The sequence below is a fragment of the Echinops telfairi genome, unplaced genomic scaffold, assembly GCF_000313985.2.
Source record: "Echinops telfairi isolate 266 unplaced genomic scaffold, ASM31398v2 ScPeMD7_14;HRSCAF=57, whole genome shotgun sequence".
Classification (NCBI taxonomy): domain Eukaryota; kingdom Metazoa; phylum Chordata; class Mammalia; order Afrosoricida; family Tenrecidae; genus Echinops; species Echinops telfairi.
Genome location: NW_022103911.1, coordinates 6656828 through 6674925, shown reverse-complemented (window position 1 = coordinate 6674925; position 18098 = coordinate 6656828). Strand labels below are relative to the sequence as shown.

The following is an 18098-nucleotide window of genomic DNA, read 5'->3' as shown; positions in this document are numbered from 1 at the left end:
TGATTCTAGGAAAGTTTTTAATACTTCTTTCCTGAAAATGTATCTACTTTTTCAAAACCAGCTGACTTCCAAGAAGTTGCTCTTTTTGTGTTGGTAAAGTATGGAGCTACAGTCCTGATAAACAAAAACAAATCTTGCTGGTGTCTATAACAATGATCATTTGGAGTATTTAACATTCTTATATAGCAGATTTGATTTCTTAATAGTATTAGATTAGATACTGTTTTTAAAAAGGCCTATAATTTACCTGTAAGGTCTCATTGCTCAGTACTTCCTCAATCCCTAAGTTAAACCTGAGTTAGGAGTCAAATTTGCCTAACCAGAATATAAATTAAAATGATCATTTAGGTAGCACAGTAATTATTCCAACTAAACAAGCACACAAATGATACCTGTGCTATATGGTTGAGCTAATCTTACTAACTAAATAAACATTGAACTCATGATTAATAAAGTATATCACATCTCACCAACTATAAAGTACCTGAACATGATCTGTAACCTGAATGAAGTAAAAATATTCAGAGCCTATCATATTCACATATTATGTAAATAAAAATCTAAAAATAGCTAAATTTATTCCACAGAAAAGTTCCATACCTGGCAAGTTGTCAAAACTGTACCTACTGATGTTGTCAGTAGGTGAGGGCGGTCTATCAGCAAGAGGAAAACCTCTTCCATCGGGTGGATAATAAATAGTGATCTGCCCCCCCCAAAAAAGAACTCTAATTATATAAAGCTAAATTAGAACACATTTTATTATTAAACATTACCAAATTTACATGTAACATTGAATATTATTTTATTTTATTGAAAACTGTGGATTATCCTTAGAAGTAACAAGTTTAACAAAATAATAATTTATAAATTATCAAGGGCTCATGAGGGAGGGGGCAGCGGGGAGGGAGGGGGAAAAAAAAAATGAGGACCTAATGCCCCTAATGCCGGGGGCTTAAGTGGAGAGGAAATGTTTTGAGAATGATGAGGGCAATTAATGTACAAATGCGCTTTACACAAATGATGTATGTATGGATTGTGATAAGAGTTGTATGAGCCCCTAATAAAATGATTAAAAAAAAAAGTAACAAGTTTAATCACTTTTTTAAAAAGCTCAAAATTTAGATTATTTGTTACCAGTTTATATTTTTATAAAGCTGCATTAATTTACATGCTATTTCAGTGTCTGAATTCTAGAGACGGTATTATTTTAGGAAGCCAATTTTTAAAACTGAAAAAGAAAAGTCAGTGTAGAACAAATTAGAACAGTAAACATTTAGGTGATGATTGAATCTACAACATAATAAAGTAAATCCACATTACCATATTCCCATCACTAGATATTTGCAGAACTTCTTTCACATATTCTTGAGATGCATACTCTTTTAGAAGCTCCACACATACCTCCTCTGAATCAAGTATGCTCACCTAAAATCCAAAACAATCATTAATAACAATTCTCTTGTTTCCCAGAATATCTTACACTTAAAGAGAGAGAGAAAAAAAAGAGTACTTAACCATGGCAGGAATGAACTTAAAATAAAAATCAAATAACTGCTTCACTAGGTGCAACAGCCTGGATCAGAGATACATCTGAGCACAACTGCAGACCATAAGGCACAAAGATAAGAATGCATAATGAGGTGTGAAATGATAACCAATGAGAAAAATGAAGGCAGAAGGTAGGGTGGGGATTAAGGACTTTGAAAAGACAATAGCAAGATAAACAAAGACCCACTGGTGACATGGGAAAAGAGGCCAAACAGATGAAGGCAAAATGTTTTAAAAACAATCAACACCATTCCCATTTCATACATGACATTTTAAAACTCTATTATGAATATTCCTTTTCTTAAATTTTAATTTTCAGATAGAAAATTAGTTCTTTATTTTATTTTTGAGACTAGTGTGAAACTATGGGGAGGGGAAGCAAAAGAAACATGAGAATAAGTCAAAAAGTATCACTATGAGTTCTAGTTTCTACAAGCACAGGTTTATTCCAAGTACATTTAAACATATCTCTGTGATGAGTGGCGGGCTGCAGACCAGTTCTTCTCTCAGGAATACACTCAACTTAGTTTCCTGAGGATGCCTTAAAAAAAGGTCAATCAAAACAGGGGCTTCCGAGTGGATCTGTTGGACAGGTTATATTTGAGGAAAAGAGGTCAGCTCTGCTTGTGGAGATAGTTTCTTTGGAATTCAAAGCAGTAATTATGACAGATTTTCTTGAATAACATAAGATGGATGATCACGGAGGCTGATTAAAAAGAAATTTTAAGAAAATGAAGAACTGCATTGGTGAGAAAAATGCCAAGAACATGGCACTAAGGAATGTTTGCCCATCACGACAAGCACCTATTCATTCTTCAAGGGTAGCAAGGACTGTCGTAAGAGAATTTCATTGGGGAACCTTATCCCAGCCCCTACAGCAGTGGTTCTCAACCTGTGGGTCATGAACCCTGTAGGGGTCGAATGACTTACAGGGGTCGCCTGATTCAAACAGTAGCAAAATGACAGCTATGAAGTAGCAACGAAAGTAATGTTATGGTTGGTGGTCACCACAACATGAGGAACTGTATGAAAGGGTTGCGGCATTAGGAAGGTTAAGAATCCCTGCCCCACAGCCTTGATCTTGTCCACTCAAAGACTTCTTTTTGTTCCCAAAACACGTAATACATTTGAGTCCTTCAAGAAATGCCAAACTGACATACTGTAGTATAAATCAAAGAGCAGGGTATTCTTTAGGGAAGAGTTAGAGAAATAGAAACACTGCCTTCAGATACGTGAAGATTTAGACGGCCAGTGCAGCAACGATGCAACATACAACTTTCCTCTGGTTCCTAAATGCTTCCTTCTACCTCCTCCCCCCGCCCTCCCTATCATGTTCCCAATTCCACCTTACAAATCTGGCTACACCAGATGATGTACACTGGTACAGATAGGAACTGGAAACACAGGGAATCCAGGGTGGATGATCCCTTCAGGACCAGTGGTGTGAGTGGCGATACTGGGAGTATAGAGTGAGGGTAGGTTGGAAAGGGGGAACCAATTATAGGATCTACATGTGACCTCCTCCCTGGGGGATGGACAAGAGAAAAGTGGGTGAAGGGAGACGTCGGACAGTGTAAGATATGACAAAATAATAATTTATAGATTATCAAGGGCTCATGAGAGAGGGGGGAGGGGAAGGGAGGAGTGGGGAGGGAGGGAGAAAAATCAGGAGCTGATAACAGGGGCTTAAGTGGAGAGGAAATGTTTTGAGAATGATGAGGGCAATGAATGTACAAATGTGCTTTACACAATTGATGTACGTATGGATTGTGATAAGAATTGTATGAGCCCCTAATGAAATGATTAAAAAAAAAAAGACTTAGATGGCGGGGAGGGGGAGAAAATGAGCTGATCTGATATCAAGGGTTCAAGTAGAAAGAAAATGTTTTGAAAATGTTCACAACATATATACAAAAGTTCTTGACACAATGAAATGTATGTATAGATTGTGATAAGAGCTGTACGAGTCCCCAATAAAATGATTTTTAAAAAAAAGACTTAGATGGCATATGTCAAGTAACAAAAGGTTCATATTGGGATATTTTTGTTTAATAAAGATTTCTATGTACTTGACCCAAGCCAGGGTATTTGTTAATCTCCTTATATGCATATGTGGGAGCTGGATAATGAATAAGGAAGAACCGTAGAAATGGATTATGGTGTTAGTGAAGAATATTACGCTACTAGGAACTGCCAGAAGATCTCATCTGGGAAGAAGTGCAGCCAGAACGCTCTTTAGAAGTGAGGATGGTAAGACTCAGCCTCACATACTTTGGATACGTTATCAGGAGAGACCAGTCGCTGGAAAAAGTACATCATGCTTGGTAAAATTTTGGGTAACAAAAGGGAAAGCTCAATGAGATAGACTATACACTAGATGCAAAAATGGGCTCAAATGTAGCAAGACTTGTAAAGATGGTACAGACAGATGCAGGTACAAGGGGTGCGTTGGAATCAATTTGATGACACCTAACAACATACATTAAACCCATAACTTTCTGACTTATTTTCATATTAGATACTAATCTGGTGATCATAATTACAAATAGAATATTTAACAGGACAGCTATTATTAGTTTAATATTTATTTTTTACTACCAATAATTTAAAGCAACGCCGTATCAAGTCACCATTCCGATACTAGCCAGGAGTCTTAGTATTAGATATGAAGTTGGTGTTTGGACCCACCAGCCATTCTTGACAAAAATGAGGCAGTTGGCTTCCATAATGATTCACAACCTCAGAAACCCCAAGAAGCAGTTTTAAAAATTTGTAGAGTGGAAATCAAGGTGACAAAAAAAGTGCATATTGTAGTCAAAGGGAAACAAGAGCTACTCGCTGTATATCCAATCCTCTTTTCCCTTTAAGTGAGCTTATCTTGCACACCCCAAAGGCGAGGGACATTAAAAAACTCCAAACCAAAGTCACCGGCAGAAAGTCAATTCTGACTCATCATGACCCTACAGAGCAGGGATTCTCAACCATCCTAACGCCTCGATCCTTTATTACAGTTCCTCATGTTGTGGTGACCCTCCAACCATAAAATTATTTTCGTTGCTACTTCATAACTACAATTTCGCTACTGTTACGAATCAAGCAACCCATGAAAGGGTCATTCAACCCCCAAAGGGGTCGCGACCCACAGGTTGAGAACCACTGCTATAGAGAAAGGCAGAACTGCACCATGGGTCTCTGAGACTAACTCTTTACGAGAGTAGAAAGCTTCTAAGGAGTGAATTGTGGTTTTGAACCGCTGACCCCATAATTAGCAGCCCAGCACATAACCACTATGCCACCAGCATTTTATCAGGAATTTAAAAACACTATGGACAATACTGAAAAAGAAATTCTAGAGAAAAATGCCACATAGTAACTTAATAACAGACATACCACAGCCTTTTTGGTTTTCTGTCTGATTGGTTTTAGTCTGTAAGCAGTCAGAGGAGAGGTAATGCTTCGTAACGTATAACCTGATGGTGACTCCATCACCCTAGTCTTGCTTTGTTCCGGAAGAGGGTCATAAGCAAATACAGATTTTTGTTGAATCATCTCAGGTTTACTATGAAGTGCAGGCATATAGTTCATGGGATTCGGCTGTTTGACAGAAGGTGCATTGACAGTAGCATCAGGACTGGTTTTGGCTCTTCTATCACTCCAGGCATTTCTTGCTGTGTCCTTCTGGAAATCTGGATGACCCTGGAAATCTCTGCATGGGGTAATGCCGTGATGTTCAGTGGGTTCTCCTAAATGAGCTATAATATACACACAACAAAGCAATTTAGTGAATAATGAAAGAGCCAATACTAAACCCAAAAATGACATACTGGTAGAACAGGTATAATAGCTTTTTTTAAAAAAGGCAAAAAATACAATCTAGTGAAAACAAACAAAAATATCAAAAAAATTTTAGTAGGTTGATGGAATAATAAAATGGTGACCTTAGTGGTGACATTTTCAGCCCATAGGTAGAAGGGATACCTTTACTAGTCTTAAGTTTAAGAAAGAAGCATATTACTATAAAATTATTACTTCACTTTAATGAAAAACTAGTATCCTTCTGGTTACCTACTAATTCTAAAACAAGGAACAACTAACTACCAGTGATCCAACAAAATCAAATTTGAAAGGAATTGAGAGGCAATTATTCTATACAGGAAAAACATGTAAATTTCTTATCTTTAACGTAAGGACTATTCCACCTTCACTTAGGAAAGATGCTATTAAAAGCAGAAAGACTTTAACATATGAAATAAGTTTGAATTATTAATATTAAATGTCATAAATGCATTGTCTTCACACAAAAATTCTTGTTAAAATCTAGCCAATTGAATTTTACCAATTGTAGTTTCTATAATGTTGAGTTTACACATGAATACTTTAATTTTAAGTCTTTAACCTACAAGCAATTTTTCAAATGTTAAACTCTAGAAACTTATATTGCAACTTTTCCCCCTTAAATGACTTTTTATTCCCATTATGACAAAAATACTTTATTATCAAATAGCATATTTTTAAGTTTTAGCAGGATTACTAGATAATTATAGTTATTTTTCTAGCTCAGATACCTCCATGTTATCAGGCGAGATTATGTAGTAAATATAACAGAAGGTTAAGAGCAAGATTAATTCTACAACAGTTTTATGGTTTAAAAAAAACAAACTTAATTTATCAACCCCTACTACCACATTTGAAAAGATTAATTCCCTTTTGGCTTCCTGAAAATAATACACACTTAAAAGAAAGAAGGAATTAACTCGAGATTACACGACAACTCTGCTTAAATTACAGCCATATTATATCATCTTTGTCTGTGATGTAATGTAATACTTAGTAAAAAAAGTTCTCCTCCTTTCCATATGCTTCTTTTTTATTCTCTCCCCTTTACTTCATTGTTTTCTAGCCCACCTTCTGTGACTGTCATGTCCATTAGTGATGAATGCTTTAACTTCAAATTATATGCATAAATCAAATTACTTAGATGACAGCTGTTTACGTTTTAGCAGTGGTATACGTTAGCCTATGTGAAGTCTAACTAAACCTTCCTAATAAACCATAATGTCTGGATCTGCTCCTACTTAAAAATAAGATCAAGTATCTTGCAATTATTTTATAGGTACTGGTGATAAGTATTTATTACAGAGAGATCGCAAGAGCACAGGAATGAAGAATAAACCCTATGACAGACTTCTTGGGACCTAATAGCTGTGAAGCTTGGAAAAATTAAGCTCTGTGTACTAATATTTCCTTATCTGTAAAAAATGGGAATATCGCCTACATTTTTGGTGAGAACTTAATAATACATTTAAAAGCATTATAAACAGTGGCTGACTTATAGTAAACACCAATGTTAACAGTGATTACGTCTATGCAAGAGGTTCTCAACCTTCCGAATGCTGCGACCTTTTAATACAGTTCCTCGCATTGTAGTGACGACGCCCCACCCATAAAATTATTTTCATTGCTACTTCCTAACTGTAATTTTGCTACTGTTATGAATCAGGTGACCCCTGTGAAAAGGTCGCTCGAACCCCAAAGGGGTCGCGACCCACAGGTTGAAAACCGCTGATCTATACTGTAACTTTATTATATTTTATTTTATATTACTTTATTGAAAATACATTATGTTCTACTGGGAGGGTGGAGTGAGGGTGGGTTGGAAAGGGGGAATCGATTACAAGGATCTACATATAACCTCCTCTCTGGGGGACAGACAACAGAAAAGTGAGTGAAGGGAGACGTTGGGCAGTGTAAGATATGACAAAATAATTATTAAGGGTTCATGATGGAGTGGGGAGTGGAGAGGGAGGGGGAAAATGAGGAGCTGATGCCAGGGGCTTAGGTGGAAAGCAAATATTTTGAGGATGAGGGCAATGAATGTACAAATGTGCCTTACACAATTGATGTATATGTGGCTTGTGCTAAGAGTTGTATGAGCCCCTAATAAAATGATTTTTAAAAAATACATTGTTCTTTAGAAAACTTCAATGCTTGCTAACTGTTCAAGTCATTAATTTTTTGACTAAAACATTCCATCAAATACTCACCATTAACTTGTAGATTTCCAAACCACTGCTGCACCATTTCAGCCTGAGATGTCTGGTCTGAAAATGGAAAGGGATTTTTTCTTGGACCAAGATGATTGGAGCTAAATGTGGAAAAGAATAAAATCAATTCCCATAAGTAAATGAAAAATTATCTGGTAATTTTAAAAGTAAAAATAGATGGGGAGATTTCTCGTGATTTGAATATAACTGAACTTCCCAGAATACTTGTACAATTAATACTTAGATAGGCTCAGCTTTTCTCTATAAGCATAAAAGGAAACTAAAGTCTTTAGTATTAGATGTATACATTCATGAATATCTATACTTATTTTTTAGATCTTTGACCCACAATTGAAAATCTCTGATTTTCCTCTTAAAAAAAATAACCATCATAATTGAGAATTACCCCAGGAAGATCAGAGAAAATGTATTCCTTATCCTAAGAACTCCCCTGCTTTCAGTTAGATATAGCTTCACATTTATGCAAATACTTGACAAAAATTTAAATATTTTTGATATGTTCTTACAGTGCTTGATCGTTGTCAGATCTTTCAAAAGATGCAGGACTATGAGACACTTTTCCTTTAAAGAAGGGAAAGATATTGGCATTGCTGTTTGTAGGCGAGTCTCTCTCTTCATCTGCTCCTGATCTCTTAGACATTGCAAGCAGTTCTGCTGAGTGACAGCGTTCCATTGTATAGGTTTTTGCTCGAGACTGACTACTAGAAGTGCCAGATCTGTCAGAGGAATGGGCTCTACGAAGGTATCGAGAATGTGGCCTTTCTTCTCTGTCTTGCATTCCTCTTCCCCTTCCAATATTGGTAGTTTCTTGTTCTTGATTTCCCCATTGGGTATAAAAACTACTTCCATCTCCTGAAGAGGAAAAATCACTTGAGTTTTTATTCTTTGGAAATAGAGTCATTTTACTTGGGAGTGGCTGACCAATCAAAAGTCTTCTCCTATCAAATAAACTACCACTTACGCTGGTACTGGAAGAAGCTGTAATGGCAGTAGAAATGGTAGCATGTCCACTATCAATGGAGTCTTCTACAGTTCCCAAGTCTTTGCTTTTTGTTGAAGAATTTCGGGACATAAAAGAATGGTCTAATACTGAAGACAGACTTAAACGATCTGCTGGATTTCTACGAAGTAACTGATGAATAAGGTCTCTGGCCTCTCTTGACAAAAAAGGTGGTACCTCATAATCTGCCAACACTACTTTATTCAGCGTGTTCTTGACTGTATCAGTGTCAAAAGGTGGTCTCCCAATAAGTAATGTATAAAACATACAGCCCAAGGACCAAACATCAGATTCAAGTCCATGTGCACTTCGAGTTGCAATTTCTGGTGAAATGTAATTAGGAGTTCCACATAACGTATAATGCTTTTCCTGTGGCATTTTCAATTGAGTTGCCAAACCAAAATCCGCAATCTTGATGTTCATATTACGTGTCAGTAAGATGTTAGAAAGTGTAAGGTCCCGATGTAATATCCCATGAGAATGAAGATACAACATTCCTGTGATGATCTGATGCATGAAGTGTCGAGCTGTCAGGACACAAAAAAAGAACACTTTAAAAAATCTGGAAAATTCAAGACTGTGAATGCATTATGGTATCCAGGTATATAGGTCAGAGTATTATATTTAAACACTGGTTTGTGGCCAGTTTTATCACCAAAACACCATTGTGATCACTTCATAATTTTCTCTAATTCTCTTTAAAATAACTAGGCACTCCCTTTTAATCTTTTCCATTTCAACGGGTAAATTTTCAATATGTAGTCAAGGGAAGCTAAATTTTATTAGCACTTAGGATTTATTAGAGTAACTACACTAACCAAAAATTCATAGCAATTAAGGTAAATAATAATTTATAATTACACAAGAAATTCTTAAAGAAAAGTTCGGCCAAACAAACCTACTGCCATTGAGAGAATTCTGGTTCATAAGTTATTCTCTGAGAGAGCAGACCAGTTTCACATGGTTTCTGAGACTATAACCTAACAGGAGCAGACAGGGTCACCTTCTTCCTTGAAACAGTCGATGGGTCTGAAAGGCCGTAAACCTTTGCAAGATCAGACAGCCCAAATGGTCTCTGCAGAGCAGCTAGCGAGTTCAAAATGCTGACACTATAGTTAGCAGCCCAATGCATAACCCACCCGGCAACTATGGTTTACATATTTTTAAATCTCGATATATATATATTACAGTAAACGTCCATTAAAAATAGTAGCAAAATCTGTTTCATTACTTTGTTCTACTTTATAATACTTGAAGATATCTCTGTCAGCACACACAGACCTTCATTTTATTTAATTGAACATTGGGATCATTTGTGATATTAAATATAGCAATAAACATTTTCATGCTTATTGTTTTGTGTGTATACAGTGTTTTTCCTTATACTGCATTCCAAGAAACAGAACCACCTGGATGAAAGATACTTTATTTTAGTTGGCATTCCATAAATACTCTTGAATTTGAGCATTTCTTCATGTTAATTTTACTTTATTTTCAAGTTTCCACTGTCCAATTTTCCATTTAAAATCCTTTTTCTTTCTATGTAACACATATTTTTAACAAGAATTTGCCAGCTAAGTATTTTACAAATATTTTCTTCCCACTAAAAAAATTTTTTTGTTGATAATATTTTTGTCATACACAATTAAAAAAAATTAAGTCAAAATAATAATTTTTTCCTTACATCTTTCCCAAGTTCTTTTTGAAGGTGACCTTTGTACAAATTATAGGCACTATTTCTTTGTTATCTCCTAATATGTTTTACAGATTTAAGTATTGTTTATGCTTGCAACTCCTAAATTAAACCTGAAGGCTACATCTCTATTATATGAAAATTATAATGACCTACTTGACATCTCCCGTTTAGCTATCTGTGCTAATTTTACTTGACCTAAACATTCTTAATTTTTTTTTTTTTGTAGGGAAAAGAAAGGCTTTATTTAGACAAACAGTTGCTGTTCATTTCTGTGTTTCTGGACATCAAGAGTTGGTTCTGGTTAAAGGTAGCTGTCCTTCCTCTCTTCTCCAAGAACTCCTCCCCTGAAACAGTTTGCTTTTAATTCCATCATCACTACGCCAGACTTCCCGTCAATGGCCCCACAATCACTGTTCATCAATCCAGACACAAGGTAGAATACTAATCCCGCCTTCTTTTTAGCTATCCCAACTGTTTCTTCAGCCAGATCAGTCCACTTCCTAAATAAACATGAAACTCTCCATCTTTCTTCCATTTATCCTGTCACCACTCTGGTGCAGGCTACCATGATTTCTGATCCACTCTAACAAGTCTGCCCGTTTCCCTGGCTGCTCCCAATTTCACATACATGAAAACTGATGATCCTCTTAAATATAAATTAGATAATATCATTATCCACAAAACGTTTCCCAAGGTACTTTAAGATAAGGGGCTGCTATGGCACTGCAGATAGTTCTATGTGTTCCCTTTAAAATAACTTATTAAGCTGTACATTTTTGTTTATCTGTTACAGTTCACTCCAAAACCATAAAAAGCACAGATGATGGGAAAATTCCTTATTGTGATGAATCCTATTGCCTGTTTATGCCTCTAATCTAGTTCTGTAGACTTGTCTTTGCTCACTGAGCTCTACCTACTTACTCCAGCCTTCCCTTGGTCCTCAGTACCCTTAATAACTTTTGTGCCCTACAGCTTCTGCACTGGCTCGTTCTCCCCTTTAGCTCTCAGTTTATATGTGGCCTCCCTGGAAGCTTTACCAGCTCACGGTAACTTCTATTAATTTAGGTCTTTCTCAATGACTTTAATTTCTTTGATCATTTCATTTTCAGCCCTCAATTGTATTTGCGATTTTGTCATTGGCTAATTATTTATTTTCTGGAAATCTCTCCCAGTAAGAGAAACTTTAAGAGGGCACGACTGTGAGATGTGTGAAGATAACTCATTCCTAGCATCTGGCTTTGGCATCAGCACCTGTTGTAACTAGTTGGCCATCAATTCAGGATCATGGTAACACCCGGGTGTCAAAGTAAAATTGTGAAACACAAGGGTTTTTTGTGATTATTGTGGTTTTGGAGAAAATTTACATCGCAAATTAGGTTCATTTAACCATTTCTATGCATAGTGTTCAGTGACACTGGTTACACTTTTCACAATGGGCCATCATTCTCATGAATGAAAATAATTCAGGTTGTTCTTTTTCCATGAATCTAGCTTCATTTGCCTTCTTATATTTTGTCAAAGGTAAATGTTTCCTATGTCTCACTAAGATTATTGTTTATAAAGGAACACAGTACTCATAGGTAATATTTATTTTGAGTCATTCTTTCTTTTGATGAACAGGTGAACTCTAGGAGTGGGTTGAGTTTTGGATGTTCTCTTGTTTCTGGCTTTTTAGGAATTTGAGTTTTGTTCTACACCCCCTACTCCCCATTCTACCACAGATCATCTATTGCATCTCCCTGGCTTGGGCACACAAGAGTGGAACAGGGGTAGCTAGGCAACATCTAGTTTCAGGTCTTAAGGTAGGTGAAGTCCAGGTGTATGTAGGAGATTTGTCATGTACAAGAGTTTCTTCTTTTGAGTCTTTGATTTCATTCTTTTTCTGTTGTTCCAGATACACAAAGAACAATAATTATATCTTAAGTGACTATTCACCAACTTTTAAGGACCTTACTGACCAAACTAGGATGTAGAACATTATCTTTACAAGCTATATTATACCAACTGACCAAATTGCTCCTGAGACTACTGTTCTAAGCCCACAAACCCAAGCTTGGGAAGTTTTGTATATCTGGAAAATATTTATAATTGTTCCCACTACGTGCTTTATTTTATATGTGAACATATACAGCACCATAAAGTTACATTTACCCACAAAATCACCTATGTAGGCCCACTGTATATTCATATCCTTACACATACACTGAATGTACTTCAAAACGTTGGTGGAAAACTGAATTTAAAAATAAGCATACATATGTAACCAAATACAATTTTAAGTTGTTATTATTGTTGCAAAATTCTGTGTTGTGGCTTTTACCTACATTATTGTATACTTAGGTCATCTTTTACCTTGATCAAGTTGTACTAACTTCAACTTATTGCTTTCCAAAAACCAAACTCATTGCTATCGATTCTATAGGGCTGAGTAGAACTGCCTCTGTGAGATTCTAAGACTGAGTATTTATGGGAGTAGAAAGCATCATCTTCCTCCACTGGAGTGGCTGGCGGTTTCGAACTGCTGACCTTATGGTTAGCAGCCTATTGTGTAACTCAGTATGCCACCAGAGCTACTCATTATTTATTGCCTTGGTGTATACTATCTAAAGGAGCAGTTCTCAACTTGTGGGTCACGACCCCTTTGGGGTCAAAAAACCCTTTCACAGGGGTCACCCGATTCATAACAGTAGCAAAATTACAGTTAGGAAGTAGCAACGAAAATAATTTTATGGTTGGGGGGGATCACCACAACATGAGGAACTATATTAAAAGGTCACTGCGCTAGGAAGGTTGAGAACCACTGATCTAAAGGCTGTGACCTTCTGGAAGCAGAATAACAGGCTTGCCCTCTGAGGAGTCTCTGTGTAGGTATTTGTGCCACCCAGAAATTCCAACTGGCACCTAAACCAAACCCAATGCCAGAGTTGACCCATATCAACCCTATAGGACAGAATGGAACTGCCCTATATGGGTTCTAAGATTGCAAACCTTTGGGGAGGCTTTTTTTGCCCCCCCCCAACAGTTTTATTGGCTTATAATTCATAGATTGTACAATTCAATAGTTCAATCACATCAAGAAGAGTTGGAAAATCATCATCACAATCAATTTTAGAACATTTTCTTCATTCTTATACTCATTATTAGCTCCCCATTTCCCCTCAACCTTCCTTGCCATATCCCCCAGGCAGTCCAGTTACTGTCTCTACAGATTAACCTATCCTGGATTTAGATAGCAGAGTTGTGCAGCGGAAGTGTGCTGGGCCCATAACCTATCCTGGATTTCACACACAGGAGACATTCAAATACAAGGCAACAAACAAAAAACCTAACAATACCGAGGTAAAACAGATAAAAACCTTGATGTATGTATGGATTGTGATAAGAGTTGTATGAGCCCCTAATAAAATGATTAAAAAAATAATAATAAAGTCAACTATGAGGAAAAAAAACTCAGATTAAAAACCTCAATTGAAAAGCAGAAAATATTAAAAACTACAAAAAATTTAAATAGATCCTAAGGAAGATCAAATGATAGGGTGCTAAATGTTAACCTAACTGCATCTGCAACAATCCCCTTTCCAATGCATTTTCCATGCTAGCAAGGTTATTCACATCCCTGGTCCATGGTTACAGGGGACTCACCAGAGGCTTAATCCATGTGTATTTCCCCTTCACTTTTTAATAGTGGAAACAGCTTTAACATAGGTCTAAAGGGAGGTCAAATGATAAAATATTACATTTTGACCTCACTACAGAAACCAGATGTTCATAATTTAAGTTCTGATGCCATTCTCTCCTTTAGATTTATATTACATTATTTCAATCCTTGGATCACATAGGCTGGTGCACTTCTTCCACGTGGACTTAGTTGACACCTCACTTAGATGGCTGCTTGTTTGAAAATAAGTCTTTTAAGATCTGAGACACTATTCTTTTCGATAGCTGGGCACCATCTAGTTTCTTCACCACACTTAGATATAACACCCATATCTTCAGGGATCTCTTCATGAGTTGAACATCAAGTAGGGTCATATCATAAGAACTGTTCTTCTTTTGGGGCTAGAAAGAAGTGCAAGTAAGGCTGTAAATCTTTACAGAAGCAGACTACCACAACTTTCCTCTGCGAACAGTGACAGGTTTGAATTACCAACCTTTCAGTTAGCAGTTGAGCACTTTAACTCTTGTGCCACCACAGCTCAGTTGGCACCTAAATGAAAAATCCACTGCCGTCAAATCACTTTCAATGAATAGCGATCTTATATAAGGTTTCAGAGTCCGTAAATCTTTATGGGAGCAGAGTCTCATCTTTATCCCTCAGAGCTGCTGGTAGATTTGAACTGCCCACCTACTGGTTACGAGGCCAACAGTTACCCAACAGTACCACCATCGAAAAAAATGAATAAATATACTAAAAAAAAATTACGTCTAGTATGGATTGGGATAACAGTTGTATGAGCCCCTAATAAAATGTTAAAAAAAAAATTACATCTAATACATCAAGAATTTAATCAATTATATAGTGGGGAACAATGCTAGTTTTGTTCTCCCAAATGACACTAATTGTCTAAGAACTGTTCACTTAATAGTTTCATTGTTGGACTTTAAATGCTATATCAAATCCTAAAGTTTCATTTATAAACAAATCTGCTTTGCTTGCAACAATTGATATAATTTTATCAAACAGCACATATTACAAAATAGCACATTCTTCAAAATCAAAATTTAACAGACAAAACTCATAATTAGGAGAGGGCGGAGAAAGCCTACCTTCATCTTCTGAGAAGGGCTTCATTCTGCTCTTCAAGTATCTGTTCATTTCTCCATTGTGACACATTTCTAGTACCAGGTACACGTAATTGCTATCTTCAAAATAGTTATAAAGCTGAAATGTAAAAATGAGTAAGTTATAATAGACAAAAAAATCCGGTCTCTTTGACAGCTTCTATAGGATGTGTATCTTACCTCCAAGATAGAAGGATGTTTCAATTGGCAGTGTATTTTCACCTCATTTTGGACTCTTTGTACCATTCCAGCTTTATACATGGCTTTCTTATCTATCTAAAAATAACAAACAATGGGTTTAAATGTTGATAAAGTTTCAGACGTGAAATTGTCAAAAGTCAACTCTGGACCATACAACTCAGCAATTCCACTCAAAGAAACCTTGAAAACAGAGCCCTGCATGTCAATGTTTATGCATTTACTCACAGAAGCCAAAAGGTGGAAAACCACTTAAGGGTCCATTAGAAGGTAAATGGATAAATAAAATGTGTTACAAATAAATCTGTGTTTGTGTATTGATTATTCAGCAATAAAGGCAAATGAAGTTCTGATACATACCATTATGGAGAAACCCCAAAAACATTACACTAAATGAAGTAAGTCAGACATACAAGGACACGTATTACATGTTCTCATTTATACAGCCTCCCCTTTTTCTTTCCTTTTGAGATACCTAAGAAGTTCTACAAAGAAATGCACTTTCCTTCAAAACAAATCTCCATTTGTTTTATGTGAACGTGAACATAGCAAATTAGTTTCCCATTCAACAATTTATACACACATTGTCTATGACATCTGTTGTTCCCCTTGCATTATGTGAGCAGTCCCGTTTCCATCCTACTTCCAATTGCCCTGTCCTTTTGAGCAAATGCTTCCCATGAGCTCTACTGTTGGTTTTCCAGCCAAGCAAATTATTGATTGCTTATTTTATAAGCTAATCTATTACTGAACTAAAAGGTGATCTCTAGGAGTGCTTGGCTTTCAAAAGGGTAAAAGAATATCGTAGAGATATAGTCTTAGCGATTCCTGCAGTTTCTATTCGTCTAGCAAGTTTGATCTTTTTAATGAATTTTGAGTTTTATTGCACATTTTTTTCTACCATTTTCCATCTGGTCCCAGGGTAGATGAGATGGTGGTCTGTGCAGGTCACTAGCCCTGTGGACTAATTGCTTCCTTAACAATTTGGTTTTCTTCATTCTCCTTTGCTCCAGATACAAACAGATTCATAGTTATTCCACAGAGAAGTTTTAAAATTACCAATCTTCTGAGGCTGCTTTCCACAACCAAACTCACTGCCATTGAGTTGACGCCGAATCATAGTGATCCATAACGCAAGGTAAAATTACCCATGTGGGTTTCGGAGATGTACTGAGTAAAAAGCCCCGAAGCTACTTTACAGAAGGGAAAATGTGGACCAAAGAAGTTAGAGGCCTGTTTATTTGCTTTACAGTTCCACAACACCTAACACTGTAAAGAGTGTATGAAGAATCAATATAGATAACTGATGGGAAGTATCAGGATTGAAAAACAAAAAACAGCTTAATTTCTCTAGGCTGCAGTTACCTAACCTGTAAAATGGAAAGAAAAGCATCATTCTGATGGCAACATATGTACGAATGTGCTGGACACAAATGATGTATGTACGGATTGTGAAAAGTTGTATGAGCCCCTAATAAAATGATTAAAAAAGAAAAAAGAACAGCATCTTTCGCAGGATAGTATGTGTTTAGCAACAACAAATGCACTGCCATAGGGTTAATTCCCATTCATGGAGCATGCACCGCCCCTGTAGGTTTCCAAGACTGTAAAAAAGTCTCATCTTTCTCCAGTGGAGTGGCTGGTGACTTTGAACTGCTGACCTTTCAGGTTGTAACCCAAGGTGTAAAAATGTGTTTAAAACAATTATAAAATACAGTAAAATCTAGGAGAGGCAGAACCTAGGCAAGGTGGAAGTCTATCAGAAAAGGAAAACGCAAATATTGTCCACAAAACAAGGGGCAGAAAAGAGCTAAGATTTTACCCTGCCAAAAGCAGAAGGCACAGAAAAATAAGGCAGTCCTTTCCAGTTCTGCCTTTCACTGTAATTATAATTTAAAAGTTAACATTTAAAAAAAAAACACTTCAACTTGTCGGTTTCGTGTACTTTTACCTCCTTTATGAAGCACAGTTGTTGTTTATTTCCCCGTGCACCTAATAGAGTGCTTGCTAGTGCATACTCACGTTTTTCCAATACATTCTGACAGAGCAACCTTCCAACAGAAACAAATTTATTCCACCTCCAAAACAAAACTTCCTTTCCTTTTCCCAGTTGTACATTTGTTAGTCTTGTTGGACTCATTTCCAACAATCAAAAATAGTATTTTGGATTAATTCTGATAGAGTGTGCAAGTCAGAATTCTGCACAAGTATATGCTTAATTCTTTGTTTCACGTTTCTACAAATTGCGCCAAGCACACATAATCACAACAGGTACCCTGTCTATTGATCAGCATTGAAGATGAAACACGTATGTACGACATAATGAAATTAAGCAAGGTCAAGGCTCTCCAAAGATGTCCTTAGGCTCAATTGCTGAACTTGGCTGTTCCCTTGCCTAAGCAATGAGTTCTTCGCATAATCAAAGAAAAGGCTGACAGTTAAGGGAATCGCTGACATCTCAAATAACACCTCTTTAGTTACTCGAGAGAAGTTGATTAATATGTTCTTACCATTTTGATTGCAACTTCCAAACCGGTGTGAATGGACTCAGCCCTGTAGACACCAGCAAACGATCCCTTACCGAGCAGACTTCCAACTTTAAAGTCCTTCAAAGTTAAAAATGAGAGATTACGTGTGATGAGTCATGGGAGTCGAAAGGCAAGCTGAGAGTTGGAAAGGAGAGTGGAAATGTAAAAATGCATCGAGCAGTGGCATTTGACAAAATTCGGACTGGTCCCACACACCTCGATAGAGCAGGTGCTGGAGGTGGGTTGCATGTTGCTCCCGGTGCCTCCTCCAGGCTGGGCTG

General features: G+C 36.7%; 1 protein-coding gene across 1 annotated transcript in view; it reads right to left on the bottom strand.

The window, feature by feature from the left end:
• Positions 1-18098, bottom strand: part of PLK4 (polo like kinase 4) — a 28814-nt gene extending 10716 nt beyond the window's left edge. The window contains exons 1-9 of the mRNA XM_004711861.2: positions 18034-18098; positions 17800-17895; positions 15272-15367; positions 15077-15191; positions 8120-9140; positions 7593-7693; positions 4939-5300; positions 1321-1425; positions 601-703 (exon numbers count right to left, since the gene is read on the bottom strand). Of these exons, the coding sequence (XP_004711918.1) occupies positions 601-703; positions 1321-1425; positions 4939-5300; positions 7593-7693; positions 8120-9140; positions 15077-15191; positions 15272-15367; positions 17800-17895; positions 18034-18066 (2032 nt within the window). The 5' untranslated portion in view covers positions 18067-18098. The remainder of the gene's footprint in view (positions 1-600; positions 704-1320; positions 1426-4938; positions 5301-7592; positions 7694-8119; positions 9141-15076; positions 15192-15271; positions 15368-17799; positions 17896-18033) is intronic.